The 11,713-nt window shown below is 39.0% G+C and overlaps 3 protein-coding genes across 3 annotated transcripts; 1 reads left to right on the forward strand and 2 right to left on the reverse strand.

Annotated features, from left to right (window-relative positions):
* Positions 1 to 124: 124 nt before the first annotated feature.
* LOC135170647 (uncharacterized) lies at positions 125 to 3,735 on the reverse strand. The gene is made up of 9 exons (XM_064136651.1): positions 3,523 to 3,735; positions 2,677 to 3,385; positions 2,266 to 2,602; positions 2,041 to 2,120; positions 1,861 to 1,951; positions 1,678 to 1,734; positions 1,398 to 1,608; positions 581 to 1,292; positions 125 to 470 (listed from the first exon to the last, which is right to left on the reverse strand). The coding sequence occupies exons 1-9, from the start codon at positions 3,727 to 3,729 to the stop codon at positions 133 to 135; spliced, it is 2,742 nt and encodes a 913-aa protein (XP_063992721.1). The 5' UTR covers positions 3,730 to 3,735; the 3' UTR covers positions 125 to 132.
* Positions 3,736 to 4,116: 381 nt separating this feature from the next.
* LOC135170454 (uncharacterized) lies at positions 4,117 to 9,758 on the forward strand. Its single transcript, XM_064136287.1, has 7 exons — positions 4,117 to 4,859; positions 6,587 to 6,760; positions 7,187 to 7,599; positions 7,784 to 8,095; positions 8,429 to 8,630; positions 8,693 to 8,911; positions 9,027 to 9,758. Exons 2-7 carry the CDS (start codon positions 6,596 to 6,598, stop codon positions 9,105 to 9,107), a joined length of 1,392 nt encoding a protein of 463 aa, XP_063992357.1. The 5' UTR covers positions 4,117 to 4,859; positions 6,587 to 6,595; the 3' UTR covers positions 9,108 to 9,758.
* On the reverse strand, positions 9,027 to 11,200 carry LOC135170483 (ADP-ribosylation factor-like protein 3). Its single transcript, XM_064136333.1, has 5 exons — positions 11,089 to 11,200; positions 10,605 to 10,733; positions 10,245 to 10,376; positions 9,783 to 10,019; positions 9,027 to 9,699 (listed from the first exon to the last, which is right to left on the reverse strand). Exons 1-5 carry the CDS (start codon positions 11,089 to 11,091, stop codon positions 9,658 to 9,660), a joined length of 543 nt encoding a protein of 180 aa, XP_063992403.1. The 5' UTR covers positions 11,092 to 11,200; the 3' UTR covers positions 9,027 to 9,657.
* Between the last annotated feature and the right edge of the window lie 513 nt (positions 11,201 to 11,713).

Consider the following 11,713-nt stretch of genomic DNA (forward strand, 5'->3'; position numbering starts at 1 on the left):
TCATTTCTCACGCAAATTTCTGCGTTGAAATGCAAAACACACGTGGAATACGATCTTCAATGAATCCTCTGTTCAGTAGGAAGATTGTTTATCAACAAAATTTAACGGTAATGGACAGCATGTCATCAACATTCATTCGATCATTATTCGTAAAACAGACAGATAAGAAGCAGCTGTTTTTACAACTGTCATGTAGGATTGCCTCGTCATGTAGAAAAATTTTCCAGCTGTGTAGTATGGAGGAACACTGATCCTCATCATCATGAAGACCATGTCCTTCATGATGTTGGTCGGCATGTCACACCACTGGCTCGAGTACAACGCGCAGAGTAATCCATCCGCCTGTTCCTTCAAATCATCCGCTGGAAAAGTGTAGATGTAGCTCTGGGTCAGCATAAATTGCATAATGCAAATATTCTTCGTTGCACCAATAATGTCTCCGTCATTGAGACTGACCAAGAAGCTAAACCCTGCAATCAGAGGAAATTTTTTAAAATTATCCTGTTTCTCTTTAGCTGTTGAAAATGACATTTCCACCATTCGAAATTCAACCAATAGTGCGTAAGACCAACGACAGTACCTCCAACACTGATCAGCAGAACGCTCATGAGCATCTGCATCAGAATAATTTCGTTGTAAACGTCTTCCAGGGTCTCAGCTCTTCCCATCAGATCCTGATGCCTCGCAATGAGACAGTTCAAGTGCCTCCGGTTCTTCTCCAGTGAATCGTACCGTCCAAATTTCTTGAACTTCAGCTTCAGGATCTCACACTGCTCGCACAGATGTAGAGTCATAGCCACGTAGAAGGCATCTCCACCAAGATTTATGCTGCAAGTGACGCTCAGCTGAAGCGCCTGATTAATCACAACAAAGTAGTAGACGGAGTTTCCATAGCCATCGAATATACATCCGCCAGGGAGTAAATAATTTTTTTGCGATATATCCGTACCATTTACTGGGGATTCTGTCACGTTAATCACATCCAACACCATAACTTTGACAACATACACTAAAAGAACGAACATACCCAGGGAGTAAAATAATTTTGTCACAATTTGGCAGAAATTCGCTCGCTCCGACATCATTTTTCTGTAGCTCTCGCTCTTCGTCATGTCCCAGTCTTTCGCTGACGATACAACAACAGATCCCAATTGATTTCGATGTACGTACAGCAAAATGCACTTGGAGCCGACGAGAATACTGACGACTAGCATTAGAAATGTGTCAACCATGTCTTCCGAGCTTCCACACCGAACGATCATTTTGATTATCGCAATTATCGCCAAATATATCTGAAAAATATGAAACACTGCACTTCGTCCTTTTAAAATTCCTCAGGAGGATCGCCGTCGCAAAATTAGGAGGTAAGTAACTATTGATGTCTGAGGATTACAAACCATCTGACCCACCGCGAATGCGATTCTCGTTTTCAAGAAGATAGTGTCATCAGACAGCGGCCAAACGCCATAAATCGTGAGTACATGTGAGTAGAGGAAGAATAGATTTCTGGTGGACTGTCTCGAGCTGTCGCGCATGGTACATTTGGTGGATATGGTACCCCTACATCGATCACCCAGGAATAACCCTTCGGCGAAAAACCGATAGGGTCTCCAATCGATCCCATAATTTACGTTTTACCCTGAATTATGTTATTAAACATTATATATGCACGAAAACCTGAGCTCAGGGCGATTATCATTTTTTATGCATGATTTCCAGGTATTTCTCTTCGTGCTCAAATGAAAGAATAATTTTCATTTATTCTTTTACATATTTTCAATGAATGTATTATGTTAATGAATGCACAATGCTCAGGTCGAATTATCTCTTATTTCAGTAGAAGAGTTTTCACAGAAAAACCTCTGGAATATAATGACAGGTGAAGTCCTTCTCAGACACGCACCATTAGAGCTTAGAATAAGAATAGATAACCACGTCTGCAGACGATTGGCTGCGAATTCAGGGGATGTTCAGTGGTTCAAGTGAAAGATAAGACTTCCTACGAATTTTTTTCACGTTTTTCTTCCCTAATTTCAATACCTGTCAAATCGTCTTCTGACATTTCCAACAAATATTTCCAACAGATATTCGTCAACAGTCTAATTAGGAAGACAAATTGACTAGCATTTGAAATGAATGATTACCAATTAATCAATTTGCAAAGCAACGAAAACTCAATGGAATCCAGAAGCTCTTTTTTCCCACATTTATTCAGCTTGAACAACAGTAAGTAAAAATGACACAGTAAAACCAAACACTCGCTACACATCAATAGCTATTCGAAGAACTGACATGTACGAAACGGAAGCTTTCAAAATATCCATAAATGTGCTCAAGGTCATGTAGAAAAAATTTCCAGCTGTTACGTATATTGGTTTATTAGCTCGCATCATGATGAAGGCGATGTTCTTCCTCATCAACGATGACGTGTCATACCATGAACACTTGTAAATGGCGTGTACCACCGACGTCGTCTGAGTTGTCAAGCAATCTCCACCGTAGCTGTACAAGAACAACTGTGACATCAGAGAGGAGAGTACTATGTTGGCCTTTATCGCTGCAAACATGTCATCAGTCTTCAACGCTATGATTACCTGAAGACCTGGAGGGACAGGCAACAGGAGAGATCGGTCACGTTCATCAATTGATGGTGGGACCATTCGAAGTAAGACTCACCCATGATGCAGATGAGGACAGCACTCATGATCAACTGGGCCAGAATAATCATGCTGAATGTGCTTTCCAACTTGTCAACTAGTTCGATGAGATGGACATGTCTGTTCACCATGTCCTTCAATTTTTTTGATGTTCCAGGCTCTTCTTGACCAATGTCAATGTCTGCAAAATCGTTCTGGAGTATCTCCAGCTGGCCGCAGGTGTGCATCGACAGTCCGAAGAAGAAGACATCGTTGCCACAGTTGCCGAGACAAGTGGTCACCAGTTGGTACATTTGAAGGACAAAAATGAGGTAATAAAATCTGGATGTGGTGATGGGGTCGAACGTGCAGGCGGTTTGAAGGGGAAAGTTCTTGATGATGTTGGAACTGTTCGGCGGAGTGAACATGGGGAGGGGTAGGGCAAGTATTATCCATGACAATGTTCCACTGGAGGCTGGAATCATCAGGGAGAAACACACTAGTCGACCCAGTCGTGCATAGTTCATCATCAATTCACGATTTCCTGGATTCTCAGTTCGCGATAACAGGGACCAATCCAGGATGGCGGACGTCAGGTTGTCGTTCATGTCGTTGATGTGGTGGTGGACAATCAGGCCTTTGATGCAGGCGAGGAGGGAGAAGACACTCAATACGAAAAGATCCAGTACTATTTCGACACCTCGACAGTTGTTCATTATTTCTAGGCTCAGGCAGATGAATGTGGTGGCCTGGATGAAAGGGTTCGGTGTTGGAATGAATAATGAAGAGATGATCGTAGGTGAATGACAGTCAAAACGGAGCGGAATCGATTGATATTCAACCAAAATTGAATTTTAGAAAAAATTTTAATGACGACTGGATGTACCTGAGTTGATGCAGCAAGAAGCAGACGAACCTTGGAGAGTATCTCCCCTTTATTCAGCGGCCAAATGCCGAGGGGCCACATGATGAGTTTGTACATCAGAAGCTCGTAACTCGTCCCGGGTGTCCAGTCTTGCAGCTCCATCGCGTTCAACTGCATCAGAATACACGGAAGACAATTTCGCGTAATTTTTGAGGACATGCAGCACATGGTGTGTTCTCGCAGGCCAAAATACTGTTCACCGAGTGCATCTGCAAGATAGATGAGACACGACCGGAACCCATCATTTATCAGCAACTCGTAATTTCTGTCTATGTCCGCAGTGATCGTAGACAGGCGTTCGCCAGACAAAGGGTTCCTCGCAAATTACAGTCTTCCGTGTTTGGAATAGAAAAATGCGTAGACCACTGGTCTTTCCTGACGAAAACCAATAATAATAGCGATGGTTGCGCGTCTGCATACGTGTTCTTTAGTATTTGGAAAACTTGGTGTTGGTCGGGACGGGGGGGGGGACATTTTTTGAAAAATAAAAAATCAATGACAATTAGGGGAAAGTTGAGAGAGAAATCGCAAACTTGGACTGTTCATAAATAATATATAATACGATACATTGTATATAATATTATTATATAACATATTTGTCTGCTAATACTAATTAAAAAATTGACACATAACTCAATTGAATAATTAATTTTCGTTTAATTCAATTTTTTGTGTTTTAATACAACTTTACGTCACGGTCTGAGCGAAATGAATCGGTAACAAAAATATTCCGCAGCTTTTATAAATATAAAATTAATTATTCATTTAGCAATTTGAAAAACAAATTATTTTGTTCGATTACAATTCCAATTTTTTCCAGATCATAAATTTTCAGTTGGAAGTTGAAAAAAAATCATCCAAAATCTAGTTTTTTTATTAAAAAACTGTAAATTGTAACTATGGAAGCCATGATCGTCCAAAGTAATTATTCATGCACAACCGATAACTTGAATCGATTTCTGTTTGAACTGGATCAAGTGACAACACAAGTAATATGCGCATCAACATTTATATACAGTAGGGGCATGCCTCCACGAGTTTCGTTGGTAATCTACCGGTTTTGTGGTCAACCTACAGGCTTTGAGTACGTTCCATTGTATTACTGGCTTAATACGAGTCCTCGGGCCTGTCTCAGGTAGGGAAGTACCGTTGGCTGGACTACGTTGAACGCCAGTCAGGTAATAGCGTCAGCAGCGTCAGGTGCATGAACTCTCGCTGCTGTGGAATATTATCAAAACGCACTTCCATCTGTATCAACAATTATCGTGAAATCAAGGGCAGGATTAATTATTTCTAAGGTAAATGACACATCTCGCAATCCTTTAAAATTTACCTGTTAAATTACTTGGAAAATTGTGCGGACGGACGTTATGTTGGAGAAGATGGAACATTTCATTTTCGATCGAAGGTTTTTCGTTTGAGAAAATAGCAACAAAATTTTTAAGGCCTCATTTTTGCGGTTCTTTGGTGATATTTTTATCAGTGAAATGGAAAAATATTTTTTGTCTTAGTTTTTGTTAAGTACAATGTGTTGTTACGAGGCATAGGCTATTGTAATTATTCGTCAAGGCTTGAGCTTATCGTTACATTATTTGATAACATAACTGCCATGTCTTTGCTCGCAAAATTCGTCATCGGTGGTGTTGTTGATAGTGCAAATGGGATAGAAATGTGGGGTATTTATTTATAACGCAATTTTTAGGGGAATTTCAACCACTTGACGGCCACTCATTCACTTGATGGTATTCGGCCAATGGCCTTTACACTTGGCCTTGAGGAATATCATGATAGGGGGGGGGGATTTTTCTGGAGAAGTTGAACGGTTTTTTTATGAAGGGTACGTCTCCTCGATGGGCGATGAAAATAATCCTCTGGAGGACATATTTTTTTTATAAGTGTTTGCGATAATTGAGAGTGTAAGGGAGACTTGCAAGGGGTGCATTCATAATGCAGGAGGGTAAAAATTAATTGATTAATTAATTGTATTTATTTGTAGCACGTTTTTTGGGGCACTTTGAATGGCCTTACATATGACCTTGAGAAGATATGAACAATTTTATTTAGGATGAAATCGCGAGATAAATATCATGTTCTAGTAGTAGTTCACCAAATCGTGAAAATATTTTCCGCTCGAATTAGTTTACGCACGAAAATAATCGATGAGTACATTGTGTACCGTTACACCGAATCCCAATGGCAGCTCTCGAGAATTTCAATTTCATACGATTTACGGTACTAACATTACATGTATAGTAAAATTCTCCTACACAATTCACTTGAAAAAATTAATTAATCCCAAGGACAGATATTTTTCAACGCGGGTTAACGAACTGAAATAATAGTAATAATGATAAATGCATAATTTATGAGGAAGAAACCGATGGTTTCATCGCTCCGAAGAAGATCGAATGGCACCACAAAACCATGACCGAAATCAATCGAAATAATCGCACGAACCGTTATTGGGCCCTCTAATGATGCTAGCAATAATGAGAAATTTCTTCGAAGCTCAAATCATTTGTGTAATTCTTCGAAGATGGTAATAAATTTTGCTGCACAATTTCTGCACATATTCCCGTTACCGATTGTCTCCTCTTCCAGGAAGTTTCAGGGTGACTGGAAGTAATTTGACTGTGAATAAAGTAAATCACCAGATCGCAATTACTGCGAAAATAAATGAAGGGAAATAAAGCGTAAGAGGATTTTAGAGCAACGGGAGTCGAATGATCATGAGCCGAAACGTTTCCGGTGTGTCCACCCGCACACGTCGAGACGTTCTACTTAATTGTTGGGCCAAAATGAAGACGACATATATTCTTCAAGAGAATTATTCTAAAAAAAAAATTTTAATCTAAAAAAAAGGGAAAAAATCCCGAAAATCGGAAAAAAAATTTGTATTCTCAAAAAAGCAGTGGAATTTTTCTTAAATTTTTTTTCTCCAGTTTATCCGAAATGTCAGACAAATTCTGAAGTATTGAACTGATAATGTGAAGCCATAATTTAATGAACAATTTTCACTTTTCAGAATAATAAAATGCGCCTTCTCAACAGTGTGGTAGTTCTCACAGTTTTGGCTGTTGTTTCCTGCGAAAAGGATGAGGATGTCGACATTTCCAGTGTTTTCATGGAGGCAGCGAATAGCTTCTTCTCGGACGAGTCGGGGGCGAATAAATTCGCTGACGGCGATGACGAAAGAAGGGTGAATAGTGAAACAATAGAAAAAAAATGATCGATTACTCATGCGCAGAATATTTTTTCCATCATAAATTTGACAAACTGTTCGCTGACAATAACTGCACATTAAAATATTGATTATCGCGACATAAATAACGATTTCAATAATATTTTTCTCGTGACAGATAGGAAGTTCCCTTCCCCTGACACAATGACGTATTTAGAGGCTATAAATTAAGATCTCCATTCTTGCATAACAATTTTAATAATATTATCTGTACAACGCATATCAGAGATGATTAATTATAATTATTTCTTTATTCACGAAAAAAAATCTATTCAAAATCATTTTTTTCTCATCATAAAATAAACAATCAATCGATTAATAATAACAAAAATTGCACTGAACACATGCTCAGATTTAAAATGGACCATTTTTCTGAAAACTCAGGGTGGTGCGGGCAGTGGTCTGGGTCAGATGCTGTCCGGTCTTGGGAATTTAATGGCGAGTGCTTCCGGGGGTCAGAATAAGCCCAACGATCAAGGGGGAATGGACTTGTCCATGCTGGGACCCCTCCTGCAAATGGTTGCAACAGCCTCCGGTGGTAATCAGAAAGCCAATCCCGAAGTTGAGCCGAAAGCTCAAAGCTCCGGTTTTGATTTCGAGAGCATTCTCAACGTCGCCAATATGTTCATGGGTAGCAGCAATAATAATGCGGGGGGTCTGATGGGTCTGCTGCCCATGATTTTGGATAATTTCAATGGAGGAGGCTCCCAGGGCGGCCGAAGTCATGATCATTCTGGCCATTCGTGGTATATGCCACCGATCTTGGAAAATATCCACGTGGCGTGGGATCACTTCATGTGAGTTTCACTTCAATTCATCATCCGAATTGAATCAAATAATTTTTTTTATCAATTTAACATGTGTTAGTTCTCGAATAAAAATTTTTTTCCCGTGATTTTACGTTTTTTCGGTTGGATAAAATAATTTTTCATTGATGTCGGTTTTTTTATGTTAAAATTTGTTTTTTTCTTCATCTTGAAGTAATTCGGAACTTGGACAAGCCCTCTGGAAGAACAGTGGCTTAGCGAACATCGTAGGCTCGATGACTAACGAGAATGGTCAGATCAAGTACGGAGAGATCCTGGAGAGCTTTGAAAACCCCAGTATTCGACGGAGATGGCTCAGGTCGTTGACAAATTTCGTGGCTGAGTGGATCTCACACATTTCGGACCCGACTATTCAACAGCGATATCTCACCACTGCCCAGTTCGTCGGTAACAGCTTCTTAAAGTCTCAGGGATTTCCTAAGTCCGTTCTGTTTGATCCTGCACGGCCATCGGAAAGCTTAACGAGGTTTGTGGAATAATTGGCTCTGGGTGGGTTCAAAATTAAGGAGTTTGTCCAGATTTTTAGAAGCGCAAGAAGTAGAAAATTTTTTATTTTGTCATTTATGGTAATTTTACAATTTATTTATATCCAAAAGAAGGTGGAGGGAGAAATTTTAAAGTCTTAAATTATCGTGACATAATCAATAATTGATGCTACGTGAGATTGATAAATTTCCTGTGACGAAATGAGAAATTCGGTGCCTGATGGCGGCGTAAAAAAATTTCTTTTTTTTCATGACCTTTTGTACTTTAATTTTTATTAATTTTCTGTGATGTTACTGAATAATTATCTGCACAGGTTGGTAAATGCCGGAGCGACAAAGTATCTCAACATGAACCTCGACAGTGCTAAGTACATAAAGCCAGCGATGGCATATCTCCAGGACCTCATCCGATTAGCATCTGAGAAAGGATTTATCATGTCGCGAGTGAATGCTAATGAGCTCAGTAATCGCCTCAGTGAGACTATAAACAACGATTTAATAGCCCCATTTCTGAAGGTAAGAATGACATTATCCCCAGGTTGAGGGCACGCTTGACTAAACTTTTCGATTTTGTCCAGACCTATCGAGCTTACAAATGGGCGTTAAAATCCCCCCAATGTGCGACTCACATCTTCTGCGTGATCAACCAGAACACGAATGAGGACAGTCAGGAGGCTGCCTTCAGGAGTGCTCTCATTAAGCTCAGCAGTTATCCAGCGGCCTGGACATTGAGTACCAGAACGTCAATTAATTTTTGGACACTTTACGGCGCTATCCAGGAGGGGGAACAGTGTTTTGTGAGTATTGTAATCGTTCGATTGTCGGCCTCATTAACTTCGATAGTAAAAACATTTTCATATTATTCCCTGCACCAGTTTCTCGAGTAAACTAATTATTTAATTAATTCTACAGGAGAAATTCCCCGTTGACTGCAATGATTTCCACGAAGAGGAGATTCGTGTGACAACGGAAGCCATTCACAACGAGTTATAAAGGCCAGAAGTTGTGAAAATCCACCAGAAACTCTCAAATTGAACCGCAGTAATTTTGGCAAAGGTGTCCGGATGGTTTGAAAACGATGTCAACCATATTGTGTACATCCGTATGTTAGATATTAAGAAAAAAATCAGTATCAGTGCTGATAAATAATTGGAGAATGTTTGATGATTTGTTGGTAATTTAATGGGTGAAAATATTACACTTCATGTCACATTTTGGCTCAGAATATTCACCGCTGGTCCATCATCTCAGCAGCGAAGTAGTAAAATGAGACGAGTCGATTGATTTCTGAGTTGGGCTTTTGAGTGATATTCGTCAAATGTCTCAATTTTGGTGCAATAATGATTCAGTACGATGTGGTTTATGTCATTATTAAGAGGCATTACTGATTCATCCCCAATATATTTACATTATTTCATAATTGTCTTGTAAATATTAGATAGAATTCGAAATGGAGTATCGTGTAAAATGTACAAAATTATCCAGATGTTCTATATCCGTTATCTCAATCCTTAGTTGAAATCAGCTCTGCGTATCGATTGTATTACTTTTTTTTAATGTTCTTGCAGGCCCATTCGAGTCCCTCCTACAATGATCGTTTGGTATTTAAAATTTTAGTCATTAATAAACGATTTTTCAAATCCAGTCACACATTTACTGTTTCAATACCTTTACGCCCTTTCCCTCTGTCGCAATGCACGCTTGGATCTGCCAGTCTCGATCCTTTATATTGTGAAGCCCTAGACCTTCTGCTATTTCCGCAGCTGTTACCGCATTCCCAAGATCCTGTTTGTTAGCGTAGACTAGTAATGGAACTCCACGTAATTTCTCCTCTAGTAAAAGTTCGGATAACTCTTGTCCGGTCTCTTCGAGTCTTTTCAAGTCTGCACTGTCGACCACGTAAATCTTAAAAAAATGAACTCAGTATTTTTTTTTCCGGTGAAAATTAATTAGTTCTGCCAAATAATCAGTTAATTACACGTGAGACTATTTAATGAGCAGAAGATCTGCTTGAGGGGATAACAAATTCTTTCTGGGGGAAGATATTATTTTTTTTTGGAGAAGCCTTTTTTGTGTGAAACGTGACTGGTTTTTTTAGGAAAAATTACTTCGGTTTTTGAAAAAACTTACAAGTACATCAGTGTTCTCGAAGTAATTTCTCCAATAGGGACGAATTTTTTTAGCGCCTCCGATGTCCCAGACGTTGAGTTTAAAACCTTCACTCTGAACACTTTTGATATTGAACCCTTGCGTTGGGGTGACCTGAGATAAATTATTTATTTAAATTTAACCGATAGGTGAACGCACTTGAAGAATAAAGATTTTAATCTTTCATCCCCGGTTACTACTTGTTGTATCTTCTTCTGTAGTTCAAAAATTATTAGGAAATGAAATTGATTTTTATTTTAATTTGCGGACTTTTCAATTGCAAATCACCACAATCTAGTAAATAAATATTCTAATGGTATCACTTCAATTGCAACAACTGACCTGAGTTATATCTTCACTAGCCAGTGACTTCAAAATCGTCGTTTTTCCGGCATTATCCAGCCCCAGAAGCAGAAGCCGCAGCTCCCGGTCCGGATTAGATCGTAATTTACGAAGAATAGAGAGCAGTCCCTATAATCAATCGATTGATTACGTCCACTTATCCTTGCATTTTAAACTTTAATCAACATTGATTTCCTCAATGTTTCATTGCTCCACCTCAGTAATCAATCTTTCACGTTACATTACGAAGTTTTCAATGTAAAGTGCTTGTTAGGAAAATCAATATTGTTTGGAAGTCACAAATTATCGGATTACTATGTCGCATCGTTGAATTGACTTTTACTACTGCGTGCGGGAATATAATTCCGCCGGCTCGTAAAAATAATAATTACGAGTTAATTACTCAGTTGCCAGTGGCATTAATGACAAGACAAAAAAGAACTACTTTTAATTGATTTTTTAAAGTATTTTTCAGCATATTTACCATTATTTTCGGACGGAAGGACTAATGTTTGTATCCTGACACTTGAGACCGTATTACTCGCGTTGTGACGTACGATTTGTTGTGATGTTTTTTCGTAACCCACGATACTGAGCCGACGAGGGGTTGCAAACAGAAAAACTAACTAATGTAACTGATTGTAGCTCGTGAGTAGATGATTGTACATCTATTAATTTTGTTTGTAGTCCTCTGGATAATTAATAATAATTAGTTTACTTTTACCCATGACGTTGGCCCAATAAAAAAAAATATTTTTTTTAATTGAACTGTAGTTAATTTTGCAGGAAATCGTTTGTAGATCACGAATATAAAGGTTTTCTCGATTATAAATAATCCAGTCATCGAATACAATCAAATAAAAATAGTGTTTACTCCCCACTCCGATTTATTATCAATCGTGGCGCCTCTCAGGGCCGGGGTCAGTACTAACATGGGCATCAGCCTCTGCTTTAGTCTATGTGCTAGCGAAAACACTGGACAAGTACCTGGAGACACCGTATGTGGCGATGTTTAGTGTGTATTCCACCTGTGGCACACAGATATCGCCACTGACAAATGCTCCTCACATTATTTATTTAAAAATAAATGTGAAACTAACGAAACATCT

Source organism: Diachasmimorpha longicaudata, chromosome 17 (assembly GCF_034640455.1).
Source record: "Diachasmimorpha longicaudata isolate KC_UGA_2023 chromosome 17, iyDiaLong2, whole genome shotgun sequence".
NCBI classification, from domain to species: domain Eukaryota; kingdom Metazoa; phylum Arthropoda; class Insecta; order Hymenoptera; family Braconidae; genus Diachasmimorpha; species Diachasmimorpha longicaudata.